This window comes from Armigeres subalbatus, chromosome 2 (genome assembly GCF_024139115.2).
Source record: "Armigeres subalbatus isolate Guangzhou_Male chromosome 2, GZ_Asu_2, whole genome shotgun sequence".
NCBI lineage: Eukaryota > Metazoa > Arthropoda > Insecta > Diptera > Culicidae > Armigeres > Armigeres subalbatus.
In genome coordinates, this window is record NC_085140.1 from 356,933,781 (window position 1) to 356,955,191 (window position 21,411).

Sequence of the window (21,411 nt, forward strand, 5' to 3'; positions counted from 1 at the left end):
CTCTGAGTTGGCTCGTGCCGGGGCCGGACCACGCGCGCCACCCGCACCCACATAACATGTAACTTTTCTGAAGGGTTTGCTTACATTTGTTTCCACAAAAAGCAAATTGATAGTAATTTTTTCTCGTAAGTTTAAAAAGCGTTGTATTGAAAGAAAATGAGTGTTTGTTGCGTCTGTCGGAAGCGGAAGATTACCAGATCGGATATAGTTTTTCATGGCTTTCCGTTGGACTCAGCGATGGCCGAACGGTGGTGCGAAATTTTAGGATTCGAGCGCATTCCAGTTTCCTCGGCAAAGGTTTGCGGAGAGCACTTTCTTGAAGATGATTACACCACGTACGATGGTGAGAAATTTTTGGTAGCATATATTGGATACATTCTGCATATAATCGGATTCTAATCTTATTTCAGGAGCTACCAGAAATAAAACTTTGAAATCTGCAGCAGTTCCATCAAAAAATTTGGGTAAGCGCTACATTTTTATTCTGAAGGGGCGACGCGGACGCCGCGAATTTCGATTCTGCAGTGTACACACGGTCAAGCAGTTTGACCAACATTGACTCCACACCTCGTTTAGTCAAGCACCCGCTTTATTCTACAAACCGCGACACGACCACTCCAGAGTGTATGTATAAGCCATTTTATGAGACAGATTTGATCAGCTGATCGAAATTTTGAGTGGACGGCTCGGTCTTTGTTTTGGTAAATTTGCATGCAAACCATCATCAATTCGTAATCATCATCATCATTTCATTCCATTTTCGCAAATGTTCCTTGAAAAATGTAAATACCGTGGACCCCCGGTAATATGACCGTTTTTAATCTGAACACTTTTTAATTTGAACCCCGTTGGTTTGAACATCGTTCAAATTAAAAATGGTTCAAACGTCATTTACCACGTGGAATCGGGAGAAGAAAAATGGAACATCGTGAAATGGAACGCAGAATCAAAACAAACCAGCAAAGAGAGCAGCCAGAAACCAGTTTTTCTGATGCTTATAGAGTAACCAGAAGTTCAAATTAAAAGTGAACCCCGGTAATTTGAATGAGGTACCGTTCAAATTATCGGGGGTCCACGGTATTAGTATTTGGTCTCCTGTCATTTGAGCTTTCTATAAAATTGCTTATTACGAGTGAAATCAGGAGTGATTCAGTTTCATTCCAAATTTTCGACCACTATTCTAGTTTGTATCTAGAGCCAAATAGAACAAACTCGCTGGTTTCCCCAGCAGTGTTCTATTCATGTTTTTCAAATTTTCAATTAAATGAAATCATCAAAACAGGCGCCTTAATTGCAAAGTGGATTGATCCGTAGATAAAATGACGCATTCATACACCAAAACAATTGGAAAATATTTGAATCTCGTGATTCAATCGTGGTTCAAATACAGTCACTCTCAAAATTGAGCGTACACAAGGATTAGATGAATATATTCGCAAATTCCAAAGGAAGTTTAATTGCTGGCTCGGTTGTTTTTAATGCATTTCAATATTCATCCCTTCCTTTAATAACGCGTACATAAAATGGTTGATTTTTTTTCTCTAGAGTTCATTTATTTGAAAATAATTTCAAAATACGCCTATTAGATGTGACAAAATTGAGCGTACAGTGATTTTTTTTCTATAAAATTTCTTATTATAAACACGATTAATGTATTTTAGTACCGTGGACCCCCGGTAATATGACCGCTTTTAATCTGAACACTTTTTAATTTGAACCCCGTTCGTTTGAACATCGTTCAAATTAAAATGGTTCAAATGTCATTTAGCACGTGCAATCGAGAAAGAAAAATTGAACTTCTTGACACGGAATGCAGAATCAAACCAAACCAGCAAGAAAGCAGCCAGAAACCATTTTCTGATATGCAAATAGAGTAACCAGAAGTTTAAATTAAAAATGAACCCCGTTAATTTGAATGAGGTACTGTTCAAATTATCGGGGGTCCACGGTATTGTTTTTTTCATGATTATATTTATAATAATAAACATCCGCTACTTAAACATTCAATGTTTTGAAATTAAACCATGTTTTGGTCAAAATGGCGAACAAGTGAGAGGTAAGAACATTGCTATTTAACAATTCAATGCTGCTGGGCAAAATAGATGCTTTAATTTGTATGTTTCACCGGCATCGTATCTTATATATGATAGAAAATCGAAATCGAGCAAGACATACGTTTATTTTGGGAAAATTCAGTCGGTAAATGATGAAAACAGATGTAAACATACAGAGAGAACGACAAATGTTAGGAATAACATATTTCAATTTTAGTATGTCTTTAACTTAAATTTGTTTTAAAGCTCGTCTATTGTCTCAGGTCTACCATTAAGAGTAGTATTATTGAATCCAATCATTCACAGTCGAATTCTGAAAGTACAAGGTGCATGTTAAGGTACCGGACATAAAATCAGCTTTTTAACCCCGTAGAGCTTAGAGCACTTCTGATTGAATATAAAATATAGCTTAAAATCGTAATTTCATAATTAATTTTGTATTAAACTCCACGATCTGTTATCATAAGGGATACAATTGGATGATTTTCATGTGGCGAGTAAAAATAAACTTGTTTAAGAGTTCGGCAGCTTTTTAATGATATCTTGGTGAATTTAGATGATTCAACCAAATTTGTTCCTACGGTGACTGAGTCTTTAACTATGAAATGACATCTTATAATGTATCCGTGTGCTGCTCTTTTATTAATATTATTATTAATGAGTGTCCTGAGCTTATAAGCTACCTAAACATCTACTTTTAAATAAAGTTATACCGTGGACCCCCGGTAATATGACCGTTTTTAATCTGAACACTTTTTAATTTGAACCCCGTTGGTTTGAACATCGTTCAAATTAAAAATGGTTCAAACGTCATTTACCACGTGGAATCGGGAGAAGAAAAATGGAACATCGTGAAATGGAACGCAGAATCAAAACAAACCAGCAAAGAGAGCAGCCAGAAACCAGTTTTTCTGATGCTTATAGAGTAACCAGAAGTTCAAATTAAAAGTGAACCCCGGTAATTTGAATGAGGTACCGTTCAAATTATCGGGGGTCCACGGTACTTAATTTGAAATATGCCATTCCCAACATTTGTCGTTTTCTCTGTATGTTTACATCTGTTTTCAACATTTACCGACTGAATTTTCCTAAATTTATCATATGTCTCGCTTGATTTCGATTATCTATCATATATAAGTCACGATGCCGGTGAAATCGATATCTTAAAGCATCTATTTTGCCCAGCACCATTTAATTGTTAAATAGCATTGTTTATACATCTTAATGGTTCGCCATTTTGACCAAAATATGGTTTAATTCAAAAACATTGAATGTTTGAGTAGCGGATATTTATTATTATAACTATAATCATGAAAAAATAACATTAAATGACATTAATCGCTTTTATAATAAGAAATTTTATAGAAAAATATTCGCTGTACGCTCAATTTTGTCACATCTAATAGGCGTATTTTGAGATTATTTTCAAATAAATGAACTTTAGAGAAAAAATTTCAACCATTTTATGTGCGCATACATTGAAGGAAGGATTAAATATTGAAATGCATTAAAAACAACCGAGCCAACAATTAAATTTCCTTTGGAATTTTCGAATATATTCATCTAATCCTTGCTGTACGCTCAATTTTGAGAGTGACTGTATGCAGAAAATAGAACGGAGCGTTATACCAGTTTTATTTTTTTGACATTCGACTGGTATAAAAAATGAATCTAGAACAGCTGCTGGGAAAATGAATGTTTCAGATTCATATTCAAACTGACAGCCCCAAACGATTTAAATCACTGCTGATTTTACCCTAAGTGGACGTAGGACTTGACTTGACCATGCCTTTAAGATACATAATATGTCCAAATTTCTCACATCAACTATTTTGGATAAATAATCGGCGTTGCATACCATTCGCGAAGTCGAAGCAAAATTCTTCACACAAACAATGACAGTTCTTTATGGGTTTTTACAGTAGAGCAACAGAGAGGAGGAGATGGCGGCCATGTTTCACTCAAACTCTGACAGATAGCAATGGGATTTCCCATAGGAGGGAAGAGCAGAATTTGCTTCGACTTCGCGAATTCCTTGGCAAAATCTTCTCATCAAACCGACACAGAAATCATACCTACCTCGAACAAGAATCACCAAAAACAATTCAGGAAGTATCTGTCCGGTCACGGAATATTAGCCTCGACAGTGGCAACCTTCCCACTGAAGGACTGCCTGAAATAAGCCACAAGTTGGCCCAGCAGGGGACGTAGGGCCTCCTAATCCGTGCGATAGCGACTGAAGGAGAACATTATTTTTAACTCTTAGAGCCTTGAAAAAGGCTGTTTGCTGCGGCTAAGTCCAAAAAGTAAGAAAACTATCTTTTCAAATAACCGCGAATTTCTAGTGGTGGTATAAAAAAGACTGTATGCTCTGCGAGCGAATGCACTTTTCTTTTATACCTTATTTTGAATCTTCTCTGCTTCTTAATTGGTGGGCCAATCAGCCAGCGTCTTGTATCTCGCTTCTTTGTCAGCCAAAGCGTCATCATCATCAACGCGTTCGAGAAGGGCTTCTTCTTTTTTACGCTTGTTGCTCGCTGCTGGCGTCTATTTCCTAACGGGACTTTTTGCTTGATACAGGCCAATAAGCCGGGAAAGCGAGCTTAGAATTGCAGTTCAGGTGAGAAGTACGTGTTCTTTTCTGAGACATCATTGTTAGTAGTAGATGGAAGGAAACACCCGGACATGGGATTTCGGGTGATAAGATCATTCAGTCACGTTCGCTTTGTGTGCGGTCAGTATCAAACAATGTTTATCTAGATATTTCTTGATCAATGCCAAAAAATCCAACATTTGATGAAAAATCGATTGATAGTTTATTAATGTTTGAGCTGTTATCGGTGTTTTTTTAATCCAAATATCCAAATATTTTGTGAGAGATTTGGGCATCTTATGTTTTTTTTAGGCATGGTCAAGCGAAGTCCTTCGTCCACTTCGCGTAGGGATCCTACATTCAGAGATATGCGAAAGCGGCCATCTTGAGCCAATCGAGCATTGAGAACTGTCAAAATCTGAGCCAAATGAACATCGTTATTGTTGCAGATCGAAAGGTATTGCGATTTTGGTGAAATAGATTTTATGCAAAGTTTTATCGAATAAACAATTTGTTTTGCTTTCGTAAGTAAAAGTAGTCTAGTTAATGCCTTATGTCGTGTTCATTCGTATTGCTCTTTAATTTTAGCGAAAATGCACTGCTAGAGGATAGATAAAATAATCAAAAAGTGTCTTCGAATGTAAAGTCATGTGCAAGCCTAAACATTTTTCACTGCGGCAAGTGCTGGCAGCGTTTGTTTACGAAAGTAACAGCGTTGCTAAATCGTCTGGAAAAGTATTCGCACATCTCTTAATATAGGATCCCTAACTTCGCGGTTAAATCAGAGAAGTTATCCACTGTTAGTTTTGACGCCATTTATGAAAATCACGCATAAAATTTTATCACTAGAATATTGGATTTGGCACCCAAGTACAATTTCTATCCCGAATGGTATTTAAAGCTTTGATATTGATCTCTACTATTGGCCCTCTGAAGAACCGTTTGTTTTTTGGACATACATGCTGCATCATGTGGCTTTTCTTCAGCCTGTCTCGGCTCATCACCGATGCCGGCCGGTCTCGGCTCGACTCTGCTGCTGCTGCCGGTATCTGCTCAGCATTGCTGCTTTGTCGGGTCTGTAGGGTGGACTGCTGCTGTACTGGCTAGGTTTCGGCTGATGATGGTGGCTTCGATGGTGTCGAGCCGAAAAAGCGGTCGGTGCAGACTTCATTCCCTGCTGTCCCTGCTGTGCTGTTCAATCGATGATGCGGTTGCTTCGCTTGTCCCGGTCAGAATGAAAGGAAAAAAACGCGTTGCGCTATTTTATGGCTTCTCGGCAGACCCAGCGGCTGCTCATTCGCTGGTGTCTGCACCAATGAGAACGTGGTAATGGAATGATGCAATAATTGTGCGGTACCCATATTTATTGGTTCTCTTGATCTCAATGTTTTTCATTAAAAACAGTTTCATGCCTATTGAAACAAGTTTTTCGGGTCTTATCAAGCATGGACATGAAAGGCATACTTGAAATCTGTCGATTGAGGGGCTTACCGCAGAAATTCGTCCATTGAGACGAACGCTATTAACGTTTAAAATCTTTCAACACAGCGTAACGCGGTCGATTTGAATATTTTGGAATGACACCCGGTATAGTAAAGAGAGACGTAAGTCCTACGTCAAAATGAATGTAGAACAGCTGCTGGGAAAATGATGTTTCAGATTCATATTCAAACTGACAGCCCCGAACGATTTGAATCACTGCTGATTTTACCCTAAGAGTGGCGACAGATTTGTCAGCGGTCAGATTTGGAACAAAATTCATCTGTCATTCCCATTAGAGATTCTTCTTCTTATTGGCATTACATCCCAACACTACTGGGACAGAGCCGCCTCACAGCTTAGTGTTCATTAAGCACTTCCACAGTTATTAACTGCGAGGTTTCTAAGCCAAGTTACCATTTTTGCATTCGTATATCATGAGGCTAACACGATGATACTTTTATGGCCAGGGAAGTCGAGACAATTTCCAATCCGAAAATTGCCTAAACCGGCACCGGGAATCGAACCCAGCCACCCTCAGCATGGTCTTGCTTTGTAGTTGCGCGTCTTACCGCACGGCTAAGGAGGGCCCCCATCTCCCATTAGAGATGTCGCAAATTAATCGATTACTTCGATTAATCGATTCATCATTGTTTTTTTAATCGATTAATTTTGAATCGATTATTACCCAACGATTAATCGATTCAATAATCGAGATGAATCGTGAGTAATCGATTAGTTACTAATCGATTAATCAGAATTTTACGACATCATAAGGATGTCGAAAATTAATTGATTATTTCGATTAATCGATTCATCGTTGTGATAATCGATTAATTTTGAATCGATTACTACACAATGATTAATCGATTCAATAATCGACAAGAATCAAGAGTAATCGATTAGTAACTAATCGATTAATCGGGATTTTACGACATCTCTACATACAAAATCGTGTTTCAAACAGGTATCTGGCAACCCCAATCCTACCCACTACGTTTGACAATAGCCAACATCTTTGAGTTTCCCATTGTTCTATTGAAATTGGGTTTCCCACTGACAATTCTATTTTGTAAACAAACCACTATTCCGAAGTGATTTTTTCCAAGTAGACGTAATTATTTTTCATCATTTTTCAAGAACTTGTGCGAAAGTATGAATGCGAAGTGTATTTCCACAAGAATATTGATGTCTTTAATAAATTTTCAGATTTCAATCGGCACCAAGCGTTCCACTTCGCCAAAATATCATGATATTCAAAATACATTTTCAATGGCAGGTTTCAACGATTAAGATTACGCCTTCGTATTAAATTAATCGATGATTTTGATGCTGGCATCAAAAACATGGCCGCTTCGCATACCCCTGGTTTCAAACGAGCAGGAGACCTGTCAAATGCGGCACATGTCGACACTCTGGACTAGAGGCATGCATACACTGGACTGGAGGCCTGAATAAGAGAAACGCAGATAGGTATGTGCCGCCAATCGAACCGTCAAAAAACAGCAGCCTATCGAGCAGGATACCTGTCAAGCAGCCAAAATGTTGGCTCAAATACTGACAACGGTTAAATTTGATTTTATGCCGTTTTGCCTTTCTCGTACAACAAAGTTGTACCAGAAAGGCTTTCATTTCACTCCCAAAACGTACTTTTTATAGAGCGCTTGTAGACCCATAGTATTATATACCATTCGATTCAGCTCGACAAACTGAGCAAATGTCTGTCTGTCCGTGTGTGTGTGTGTGCGTATGTGTGTGCACATTGAAACATTAGCCAATTTTTCTAGTACTAAACCTGAATCGATTTTGCTACAACAAGTTGCATTCGATGGGGAATGTTTTCTTCTTGTTCACTATTGAGTTTCATAATGATGGCACTTCTCAAAAAATAGTAAATATTCAAAGAGTTATGAGACATCATTATTTCGTAACAAAAAAGCTATCGATTTTCTAGGTTATGTTCTCCCAAGACACAATTTATTCGAAACCGGCACACTGACAGCATAGAATACACAGCTTACACGGAAGAAAAAACTTCACAAAGAAACATAGAAACCCATTAATGAGTTAAAAAGTACCTATTTTAAGATTTCATGTATACACTGAAAATTCTCGTTTATTTTGTTCAATATGACCTAAGAAACATATTTTCATGAATGAATTTTAATATTGCGATCAACAGACCAATATGATAGCTTTTGATTGCGGTACACAAATTAATTCATGAAAAAAAGGTGACATATGTTCTTTTTAAAAGTTAAGCGTCATTTCTGCAATTTCTTTCCCCTATGGGCCGATGTGAGCAGTGAGAAGTGAAAAGTGAGACGTGAGAAGTGCGAAGTGAGGAGTGAAAAGTAAGAAGTAAGAAATGAAAAATGAGAAATGAAAAATCACCAGATGATCCGAAATGAAAACAAAAATGTTTTTCCAAATTTAATCTAGACTATCCTTTGAAAAGAGCTGAAATTTTTGCTAATATTTTCAAATGGATATAATAGAAAACGACGCATCCCACAAAAAGTGTTGTATGGGTGACCATCGCAACATCAGTAAAACTTTCTAGTGAAAATATCGGAAACAATCCAAATTGAGCCCTACACTGAAAAAAAATCAGTTTAAAAATTTTAAAGTCGATTTGCGAAAAAACGCCCTTTTTTATTTAAATGAAATTTTGTCTCAAGATAGGTGATTATGTTCCCTACCAACCGTCCATACATCGCAAGCTGGACACTCTTAAGGAAAAAAAGTTTTTCTAACAAAAACTTTTTCTTGTCGGAATTATTTTCAGTGTATTTTCATCTGAAATTAAACCAATGAAAGCCATCGTTATAGAACCCCAAGCAAATCTATTTTTATGATACATTGTCTAATTTAGTCACTAAATATAGTTTGTTTTTAAATTAAGAGTAATATCACAGATAACAGATATTGATGCTAGAACAAATTTTATTGAAAATCCTGTGTAAACTTTTGAATTGATATACGTTGGCCCACTACTGCCATCTACTCAACTGATTGCGGCAGTACCTAAGGATGCAGCTGAATTACAGCTGTCGAACGCAGCCAATGCATTTGACAGCCGCAATCGGGCTGCGTTTTCAATAACAATGATCCTTGCGAGGGGCGATTCACTACTATCGAATGATGAATCAGAAATACGCGAATAAAAATAATGCATAAAAATACAAATAATGCACAAAATACAAATATTGCAAAAAAATACAAATAATCCACAAAAATACAAATAGTACAAATAAATACATATCATTACACGAAAAATTCAAACATCATATTTTAATGCAAATAATGCAAAAAGTATAATCAAATATACTATATTACCAATATAGTCCACTCTGGCTGATTTCGAAAGACAACACAGTAGCACCGCGGTGTCGCAAAAGGTAAGTAATGTAGTGAAGAGACATTCCGAGGGGTGTTTAAACGTGTGATGCAATATACAGTATAACATTTCAAAATAATATGCTAGAAATCATCCTATAACCCCATTTTGATTTTTGAGTTTAAAAATAAATTTTCGAAAATGTAATTCAAATAGTTGAAAAATGTTAAATTAGTGTAATTTTTGCAATCACTGCATCCCTTGGCTATCGTTTTCAAGCGTTAGTTGCCTTTTGTGACGCAAGATGGTGTGATTGTGCTGTCCGTTGCCAAATGTATGGAGAATAACGAAGTGGACTATATTGTTAATATACTATATTTGGTATAATCAAACGCATCTAATTACGGGTACAATCGTCATTACGCGAGAAAACGCACGTCACCGAGCACGCCACAAAGAAAATGAAAGTTTGGTAGCTGTTCGAGAGAATCCCCTTCATTTTCGCTTCATTAATTTCAAACCAATATTTCCACGTTCAGGATCAGGTGCAGTTTGCCGATTTGGCGGATATCAACATCCGAGATTCAAAATGTTAACAACATTGCATATGCGACTGTCGGATTTTTACCGAGACGTGATCACAAATATCGGTGCATCGCAGGGGGGTTCATATTTACCATATTAATTCGGTGAACATATTCAGGACTTAGGTTGAATCGCTCCTCGATTTTCAATTACTTTCAACTGCAGATAATTTGCGCTAATAAATGTTATGAACTTTTCAAATGAAAAAATGCAAAAAAGCTAGCGGGTTTCTGTGATTTAAATGTTGTCCGCATATTATCAATTCAGTGCAAATCCGAATTATAGCCGCTAACGAAGTTGGATTTTTCTCACAATCCATACGTTAAACCCTTGGTTAAACCTAACTTCGGAAGTAGTGCGCTGTTTTCATTTGGTGATTTGCTATACAGCGCACCACTTTCGAAATTAGGTTTAACGTATGGATTGTGAGAAAAATCCAGTTTCGATAGCGGCTATAATTCGGTTTTCTACTGAATTTATAATACATCCAACCAGCCAAGAATAGTGATCCATACTTTCGAACATAACTTCTTGTATAACAACGCAATATTCGAATCCGTAACATGCCAGCCATAGTGGCACCACTATGAGACGAGCTCCGAGGTCCAATGATCGTGTTTTATTTCCTTAGCACTGACCGGGCCACCACGGATTACTAAATAGATTTTACCGATGATGGACTATGAGGTATTCGCATGATTGTGCTGGTCATTAGGAGGAAAGTCAGTTATTTGGAAGAGTTCAAGCCCAAGTTTTCCCCTCGGTGAAGCCTCTTACTCCTGTCGGAAACATTTTCAAGATGAAGTCCTGTCAAATGAGACTGCTTAAGCGTACTTGACGTTGCTCGGACTAACCCAAGCAGCATTCTAAACCTCGTTATAAACATCTCAGTATTGCTTGAATTTCACATGTAATTTGCAAATTCAAAAAAAAAACATCTGGAATTGAGTCTGGAACTGTAATAACAAATAAATTATAGAATAACATGGAATGGAATAACAAATGATATTTTGAAACGCATTTTCAGCCGAAAATTAAGCGTAAACAATGAAACGTCAAAACATACGAACATTTGATTTCAATACATTTATTCGATAAAAATACACTAAAATACTAAATTACACGGAGAAATACATTAATTCACAAAATTACAATATTGCATACAATACATATAAATGCACGAAAAATACATCAATACGTGATCAAATACGTTGGCCTGAATCGAAAATACACAAGTGAATCGCCCCTCGGATCCTTGCGCCATCTCCAATCGATTGCCAAACGCGGTCCCAATTTAAAATACATTTCAATTAATGGTTGCGGATGTTTACACACGTATGGGATGCCAGCCTCAATATATGTTATCTGTGGTAATATTAAGAGGGGGTTTATATCTTCAAAAAAAATATTATATTCCATTATTAGCTTCTTTAGTTGCGACCAGTTACGACCAAAACATTGTACTCTGCCTGACTGTACAGGAATACTTAATATGAGTATATTATGTATACATATGTAAAATCCACCCCTTAAAGACACTGAAAAAATCAATTCCGTCAAGAAAAAGTTTTTGTAAGAAATTTTTTTTCCCTTCAAAGTGCCCAGCTTGCGATGTATGGACGGTTGGTAGGGAACATAATCACCTATCTTGAGACAAAATTTCCTTCAAAATTGAAAAGAGCGTTTTTTTGCAAATCGACTTTCAATTTTTTTAAATCGATTTTTTTTTAGTGTAGGGTTCAATTTTGAGTTTTTCAAAAAGTTTTATTAGAAAGTTTGACTGATTTTGCGATAGTTACCCACACAACACTTTTTTGTAGGAAGGGTCGTTTTTCGATTATATCCATTTGAAAAAATCAGTAAAAACAAGTTTGACCCTTTTCAAAAGATAGTCTGAATCAAATTTGAAAAAACTAAGTATGCACTTTTCTTTTAACTGCACTTCTTAAATATTGACCAATAAATTTACAAAAGTCAACTTAAACAATCAGAACACTTGCAAGTTCCCAAAAGTTCTATTTTGGCTTTACGCATTTTATTACATTTCCCGCATAACTTTTCAAAAGGACCTAAGTAACTTTTTTCATGAATTCTCGCTTAACTTTTCAAAAGGACGCAAGTAACTTTTTTTGATGAATTAATTTGAATACTGCAATCAATATTGTGATTCTCGAGATATTATAGCATTTTGCTCATTCACCTCTGCCTCGCTTAGTTGTGCGCCGCTAAGGTATTGTGTCATATTATGGTACTTTACTCAATTTAAGTGTAGAATATTACATCACAAATTAAACATAATTGCACTACTAATATCCACTTAAACAATATCCCGAACGCAACACAGGCGAAAGAAAAGCAAAAACTACTAAACCTCGAACAATTTCACTTAAAAATATCTTTTCGTAAAGGGACGACAATATGCTACATACCTTACAAGCGAATGTGGAAAAGCTTACCGAAAGCTCACATCTATTTGACATTGGTTTATTTACTTTTTGCATGGCGCACAACTCGGCGCATGGGACCCGGCGCGTAACTGGTGAGCCAGTATGCTAATTTTAGAAAAGAATCGCAATAGCTTTCATGTTGTTCTGTTGATTGCAGTACTCAAATTAATTCATGAAAAATGTTACTTAGGTCCTTTTGATAAATTATGCGAGATCTATAGTACAGCAGAAAGTCCATTGCTGATAAACGTTCATTTCGAACAATACACCGCAGATTGCTGGTTAATTTTTTTTGACATATACTCTGTCTCGCTCAAACCAACAGCGAATAATCTAGCGACTACTTTAACGAACTATTTAAGGAACAGCTACTTTAACCGACCGTGTCCATTTAGCAAGTACGGTGTTGAACATAATCTGGAGATACAAAAAATAACACTTAATAAAGTTTAAAAAAAACTTGGCAAGTAACCGCACAATATTGAGTAAAACAAATTAAGGGTGTAGCATTTCTGCATGCGGTGAATAAATTTCGCACCGTGTATATAACTGACAGCATGAATGTTTGTGTTGCTTCTTTCGTGCTTTATTGATGATGCTAACCTCTCAAGCAAAGTTTTCCAAAGCTTTAAATGTGGAACATGAAAACTAATAGACGAACACACACGCGCTAGAGACCCGAAGCCGATGACTTCATCCGCTCGCCTCAACACAGCTGTAAAAGTTTCGTCGTTGGAAATAAAAATCGCATATCTACGTACATGCTTTCTCGCGCGCTCGTTACGTTTGCTGCCATTTTGTTTCATGCTTTGGAAGGAAAGAAGAGGCGTGTCATTAAGGCTAACTGCTTTTTGGTTTGGGTGGTTTGGTTGGTTTGGGTGGAATGATGGTGTAGTTTGGGCATATGGGTGATTTGAACATAACGTTCGTTTTCATATACCTCCTTATTTCCATATTATGCGGCTTTTTTTTTCATTTATATTTATGTGAATTGTTGGTTTCATTTTCACAAATGTACTTGAACAATTATTACACAAAGGAATGCAAAATCAATGTATGACATTCAACTATGTAGTATTATTGAACTTTAATATTACATTTACAAAACAAAACATTAACATTACAAAAAACACTACGTGGGAATCAGGAAAGTTGGAAACATATCGAATTTTAATCCATATGTATTTTTCAAAACGCGCCGTTGCGCTAATCATTGTATTTACTATCGCTAATCATTGTACTACCGCACGATCGCATATTTGTAACATATTCATTTTTGCCGATCTCGTACAACAAAGTTGTACCGAAAGGCTATATGATTGCTAAAAAAACTTGATAGAAGGCCCGGAGACCCATACTGTTATATACCGATCGACTCAGCTCGACAAACTGAGGTGACGTCTGTTTTTTTTGTGTACGTGTGTGTGTATGTGTACAAATTTTGTAGGCACACTTTTTAGAACTTAGAATTATCCGATTTACTCGCAACAAGTTGCATTCGACGGGGAATTGTTTGCTATTGGAAATGGGCCCGATCATTGCTTTTCGGAATTATTGAAAAACATTGTTTTTCCCCCAAAGGTCCCCTTGAAAATTCAAAGAACAATTTTTTTTGAATGGTGGCAAGGCAAAAATATTAAAAATGATCGAAAAAATGTGATCTATTCCCCCAAAGAGCTTTTTAGACCTTTCTAATGTGATTTTTTCAATATATTTTATAATGCACGAGAAAGGCATCATCACTGCTAGGTGGATTAATCTGGGTTTTTAAGTATACGAATATTAATGCATTTTACATTAGTTTGCAATAATATATGCAAGTCATTTATAAATTATGAAATTAAATTGCATTGTTTATTGGATTATATTGTCATGTGATGTGGACACATTAAATAGCGGATTGTGAGATTTTATCTACATAAACCATTTCTTCCTTTTCATGTGTTGCTCTCTGATGAAGAAGATTGAATGCAGTGTTGGCAGAGTCATATTTTCTATCCGCGTTTCTCTTATTCAGGCCTCTACTCTGGACCACTCCATTTATTTGACCAACAATTTCATAAGATTCAAACGTCGATTTGACGAATCTGATTGCACTTCGACGCAAACCAACGCTATCAACAGGTATCCGAAACCTTCACCTACCTAATGATAGCGTTGGTTTGCGTGGGAGTGCTCTCAGATTCGTAAAATCGACGTCGAATCTTTGTTTACAAAAGCAGATAAGTCGTTTTGAAAATTTTGTCTTGATCTATGTCTAAGGGGAAGCCTCTGGTGCAAATACAGGGTGCAAAATGAAAATTTCCAAATTGGGCCCGTCACGAAATCATGCAAGATTTCAAACGTTAATAGCGACTTTATCTTTCGATGGATTCTTAAGATTTATAATCAATCAATTCGCAAACTTACCACCGTCAAACTATTGAAAATTTTAGTTCTTTCACGCCAAGTTTCACGCCTGGTAAAAACAATTCAGAGTCAACCAAATCCGTTCATGCATGCCCAACACGGACATCAGATTGCTGTAACGTACGCAGTCGTGTCGTACACGTGCGCGTCATTTTCGTTCGAGATTTCACGGCGAACAGACCGCTTCGCTAGAGCGTGGACCGTCTGATAGCGGTCTAGTAACAACGGCTCGGTGGTGTCTGGCGATCATGGCAGCATCAGCAGCGCGTCATTTACGATAGAGATTTCACGGAGCGTGAGCCATCCGGCGTCTGTTGCAACGAATCATCGGACAGCGGTCGTTAAAATTAATCGGTCCTTTGTTAGGACCACCATAATATACAGAAGAGAATTTGCACGGAAAAATAGCACGGTCAATAGTTTTTATGCAGCAACCACCGCCGACGGACAACTCCGATGTTGCTGGGACCACTACCGACGCCATAATAGCAACTTTCAATTTGAAGAGACAATTCGTCTCAAATCAACTACTGATCAAAATGGGGATCATGAAAGGAAGCGATATACGCGTCTTGATGCGCCTTTACAACCACTGACAGCAACCAAACGATTATCCAAATCTGAAGAGAAAATTTAATTTCCTACCGCTAAGAGGCTGCAGCAGCTACCAATGCTAATAAATTTTCTCCACCTTTGCCGACGGCCATCACTGATGCTGTTGGGATCAATATCGACGCAATCATTACCATTTTATTGTATGTCTCTTCAAAGAAAATACAGTTCAAATCAACTCTTCCGTTTCAAATGGGGGTTCTGAGAAAAACTGATTCATGCTTCTTAAGACCTTGTTGAGCATTCACAACCATTAACAGCAACCAACCGATTGTCCGAATCTTGCGAGAATATTTCACTTCCCATATCAGATTTTTTCCAATCCACTATTACATATATACAAGAGCAAGTTTAATATTCAGGGAAGTTTCTCCACATTGCGAAGCGCATTCTCATGGTGACAGACTCCGACGACTGCCACTGATGCCGATACAGGGACCGCTGTTAAGGAATCTCGCACAAAAGGGATCGCGCGGGAAAGCAGCTTTCTTGTATTCAATTTAGGGTCTGTCTTATTTGGAGAATTAAACTTAAAAGTGACAAGCCTAAACATTTTTCACTGCGGCAAGTGCTGGCAGCGTTTGTTTACGAAAGTAACAGCGTTGCTAAATCTTCTGGAAAAGTATTCGCACATCTCTTAATATAGGATCCCTAGTATCGACATCAGTGGTGTTCGCTCTTGTAACTGACGGATGCTGCAGATCCGGTTTGATGTAAATAATCGTGTGGCCTTCGTCAGCAACATCATCAACAGGACATCGAAATTCATCCAACATTGATGACCGTCGGCGGTGGGAGCAGTAGTGAAGCGAAATTTTCTCGCATACTGATAATGAATGGCGCACTCGTTTGATCCTTTTTCAGGACCATCATTTTATAAAGAAGAAGGTTTTGTTTGCTGTATTGGAAATTGTGGCACAAATGAAATTTTCTCGCAATGTTCTTACTTAAGTTTTGCTGTTGCTAGTGTAGTGACTGAAAAGAAGCATTAAGAGGAATCTTCAAAAAAAATTCAGCAGAATTGTGCAAGTGCAATTTTATCTCTCATTTTTACTGGCTGTCGACAAATCTGTTCTACTAAAATTTTTAAACAAATTCTTTTGAACGCTGCCAATGCTGATGACAATCGCACGATGATTTCAAGCAAAACCGCAAACGCGCGCGGGAGAGCAGCTTTTTGAATTGACTTGAGACGATGTCTGCGAAGGTGGCGGTCCAAGTATCATCTGTGATAGTCGTCGGTGGTGATTGAGAAAATAGTTTATGCTAAAAAAAATATGACAAATTTTCATTAAATTCGCGAAACTGGCAAATTGGTGGAAAGTTTCCGAGTCAATTGATATATAATTCTCAAAAATCCATTGAAAGATGAATGCACTAGTAACGTTCAAAATCTTACATGATTTTTCGTGACGGTCCTTAATTTTGAAATTTTCATTTTACACCCTGTATCCAAGTCTTCCCCTTAGACGTAGTTTACGTCAAAAATCACAGAAAGATAACGTTGTCCAACAGTTTGAACTATAAGTCATAGTATTTGCTGCTAAACTAAACTCCAACTGCTGCTTGAGACAGTTGTCATTTTCCTCGTCATAGTCGTCGTGGCTTACGATGTCCAGGATAACATCGTTCATATTTTTCCACAGCTCATCCAGATTTCTCCGTTGAACCATCACCTGAATTACATGGTCGAAGCTAATTTTTATTGTGTGAGGAGCTGTAGAGCTATTCCATATTTACCTAAGGACTGTATCGAAAATAAGTTATCCACTTTCAAAGTGTTGCTACTCAGAAACTCATGAAGGTATTGGTTGGTTTTACCCTGCATTCGACGTATTCGTATGTTAAGTTTCAAATCAAAATTTGTTTTTTTGTTGAAAATTTATTGTTTCCGATGTATCTCAAATTGAAAGTGATATGGAAATTTGAGTTTTGGACACATGGCTCCGTAAGAAGGACATCAAGATGGATAATTTGATCAAGCGTTTCGCTATCCACCCCCAAAGGTAAAAATTCATGGTCAACAAGCTTGGGGAACTATACGCTTGCTAATCTGTCGGAAAAAGGAAGAAAATCAAAATCAATTGACCGGAATTTGGACCAGAAAGTAATCATGTTTTAGAACGAGGCAAATTTATGCCGATTTGTGACCAGGAAGAAAAATACTTGAATAAACGTTGGAATATGGCAATATTTATTCAGTATTATATTTTTTCATAAAACTTAACAAACAGAATTAACATATATTGCTAGACACATTTTAATAATTTTTTAAAATCCATCCGATTTTATTCAAATAAAATAATGTGGATAACTTATTTTCGATACAGTCCTTAGACAAACAGGATTTTCACACACTCTACAGGTATGTACGTTCCTCGAAACGGCTCCGAGGCGGTTGAAAACGGATCGAAATTGGTCGCCAATAACATTCAAGTTGTCCAAGCACAGCACAAAAAGGGATTTCCACCCTTTCCACCTCCTCTGTAGGTACCTCGGCAGGTACGTTCCTCACAATGGTTGAAAGTTTATCGGAAATGTTTCTCGTCCCTCGATAATCCACAAAATTGTCACAACAAAGCGCAAGGAAAAGAAACATACGTTCTATTGCGTTCAAGGCTTTTATTTTACTTTTATTATTAAAGTGTATAAACAGTATGATGTCTAGAACACTGATCCAAATTAAGAATACTACATTGTGTAGAAAGGCATATATTTGTTGTTAAATAAAATCTCAATCATCTCTTCTTGGTTAAGCAACAACACGATATCTCTTCTTTTTTACAGGAGACAATTCTCAAAAATCATCAGCTCCGGAGGCTTCCACTAGTATTCCTACAACAGGCTTCGGTAATGTGTCGGATTGTCTAAAAAGTATCGAAAAAATTCTACAAAAATATGCCATTCCACAATCCGTAAAGATTCAACATGAGTCTAGTTCCCAATCGATTACTATTACATACTCACCTGTGCTTGATCCAGTGGCTCCGAAAGAGCAAAAGATCATTTGCTCCAAATGTAATGCTATTTTCAAGAAACCTATCGATCTACAACATCATGAAAAAATCTGCCGAGATAAGCTGAATCCTTTCCAGTGCGGCAAGTGCAATGTTACTTTCAAAACAATCACTGAGCTGGGAATGCATAATAGTTGTGAACCGAAAGTCCCGCAGACTTCGCCGTCGGAGGCTGTGAGTGACATCGATGACGAAACGTGTCCTAAAAAAGCATGCGAAGAATGTCCCAAATACATATCCGTCAGCAATATGGGAAAGCATTATGTTAAACATCATCCGACTAAAAATGCACCTTTTCCCTGTGTCATTTGTGGACTTAAACTAATCGAATGTGGTGAATTAAGTAAACATTTAAAATCACATACACTGAAACAACTGCGCGACTTGAAGGATAAACATCCAGCAGGACTACACTACAGCAGCGAAGAACAAGAGTATTTCGAGTGCTGTCTCTGTGGGGACGTATTCAAAACGAAAGCGAGTTGCAGTGTTCATCAAAATCATCACTTATTGCCACGCGTGCAGTGTCCAGTTTGTCAGCGGATGCTGAATACAAAGGAAGAATTTATAACACACTTGAAAAAACATGCCGCGAAGTAGTGCAGAGCCGGAGATGTGAAGAAATATTAAATCCATTGAATCTTATTTTCAATATTATCCACATGAATGATCCATAAATGTAGAGAAGCAACCATATTCATATGGTATTGGATTATTATAGGTTAGCTCATCATTCACCTGTCGTTGCATTTGCCGATCTTGATGAAGAATTACCATGTTTAGCATTTTTCATGTAAGTACATACCTGAGATCTTCAACCTGTTCAGACCGTTCACAGTACACAGTGACATTTTGCCGTTTAGCTGTTTTTCAATTGACCTTTCCCGTCAGCGGGAAAATTCCCCCGATCTTTTAACCCGGCGGCTATCTTGACGTTTACCTTTGCAGTCGAGCCTGCGAGCGTAAGACCGCTGCGGTAGTCTAGAAAAAGATAAGCGCGACAATATCTTGAGGGGTAAAAAATAAACATTTTTAATTTTTTTTTCGGTGTAAAAGCGCAATTTTTACTTTACAAAAGTAGTAAAAAGTATGCTTATTTTGACGTATGTCCAATATACTCATAAATGAGTAAACAAAAATCTAATCTCCTTTTGGGAGCACCGCGCAAAACCCCGCTCATGCGACAATGTTTGGTGTCGAATGAACGGGGTAACGTTTTAATTCGACAAACTGGCTAATGGTTCTTCCCATTGAGTTGTAGTGCGTTTTACGCCTGTTGAGAAAGTGTTGTTTCGGTGAGAGCGAAATGTGACAGCTGAGCATGTGCTCCAGCACTTTTTAATTCGACTTAGTGTCGAATTACCGGGGCATGAATTAAAAAGTGTTGAATTTAACGGTGTCGAATGTGCGGGGTTCTACGGTAGTTCCACCTTTCCAGGATTATGCGTACTTTATAGTCCTAAAATAGTATATACTGACAAAAATCCAACCATATCCATAATTACGGACTACATGGGGCAATCGGTGGCTTGCAACGCATATCCAAAAGAGTTGTGTTGTTATGTCGGAGGTTTTTCACTTTTTTTCACAATCCTATATACTGCCCATGATCGCATATTTGTAACACTCGCATTTTTGTTTATTTTGTGAAAATCCTTTTAATCGTTCAGAAAGCTCAATTTACTGCATCTAATCCCACAACAATAAAATAGGCTTTACTATCTTGCTTATCTGTGGTAAGCTGCAAATGATTGAGTTTGTGGGGAAGATTAACAAACGATTTACAAAATCAACCAAAATGCAAATGCTACAAATATGCGACCATGGGCAGGATACCAATTTTACTACTGCGACTTTTTTGGATTGATTGTGATTCCTAAATGTAGAGTGGGGCAAGAGTGCGCGTGGGGTAAGAGTACGTTTTCGATTTTTTGAAGTAATAAAAAAAGATAAACTAGCAGCACTGCATCAGTTTGGCAGGTATTCTGGCCAACTATTATCATGTGTAATTGTGAACGATTTGAATAAACAACAAAGGCGACATGGAGTTAGATAACTTCTTGGTCATTTTGCTAAAAATAATTGTGTTTCCGCAACTACACAGTTAACTCATTTCACCGTATTCGGTAAATTTTACCGAAATCTCAACAGCAGAACAGTTCGGTAATTTATTTTACAGATTTTTTGTAATTTTTTCCATTGATCAACTGTCTTAAGTGTGTAGTATTCCATTACCATATATACGTTCAATCAGGTGAACATTATACCACCTCGATAACCTATTGTATAGAGTACTTTATGGTTGGTTGGTTGGTTTTCCAAAAATTCAAAACCATTACCTGAATAAATTTTGAGCCAGTGGGGTAAAAGTACGCAGGTACGCGTAGGGCAAGAGTACGCATGTGAATCTTCAAGCTCTGATGTCAAATCCGTATCTCCCACCGAAATAAGACTACTTCTAAAGCATAAAGATCCTCAACTAAGAAAAAAAGGACAGAAATCGAAAATTATCACAATTTTTAAGGATAAGTTGAAGTTATTTGGTGTTAGAAAGGACTTAGCGAACAAAGCACTGAAGCGAAATAATGAAATTGTATTAGCACTTGTTGTACACCCAAACATAGTCCGAAATTAAATTACGCAACGCTTAGCTGGGAGGGGTTGCGAGATGTATGACGATCCATACAATTTTTAGAAGATTCATACAAAAAGTGTAAGATAGGGGGGAGGGGTGATGAAATGGTCAAATTTTACGTTACGTGATTGGTGGACTTTCTTTAAGGAAAATTCCTTTGTTTACGCCACGCGAAACCTGGTAGTTTTTTTCCATATAAAAAAAAAACAATGGTTTTTCGTATGAAAGATCATATTTCTT

At 37.3% G+C, this 21,411-nt stretch overlaps 1 protein-coding gene across 1 annotated transcript; it reads left to right on the top strand.

Moving 5' to 3' along the window:
- The first annotated feature begins 16 nt into the window (after nucleotides 1–16).
- LOC134212958 (zinc finger protein 182-like) lies at nucleotides 17–19,269 on the top strand. The gene is made up of 3 exons (XM_062691354.1): nucleotides 17–343; nucleotides 411–464; nucleotides 18,307–19,269. Exons 1-3 carry the CDS (start codon nucleotides 157–159, stop codon nucleotides 19,134–19,136), a joined length of 1,071 nt encoding a protein of 356 aa, XP_062547338.1. The 5' UTR covers nucleotides 17–156; the 3' UTR covers nucleotides 19,137–19,269.
- Nucleotides 19,270–21,411: the final 2,142 nt, after the last annotated feature.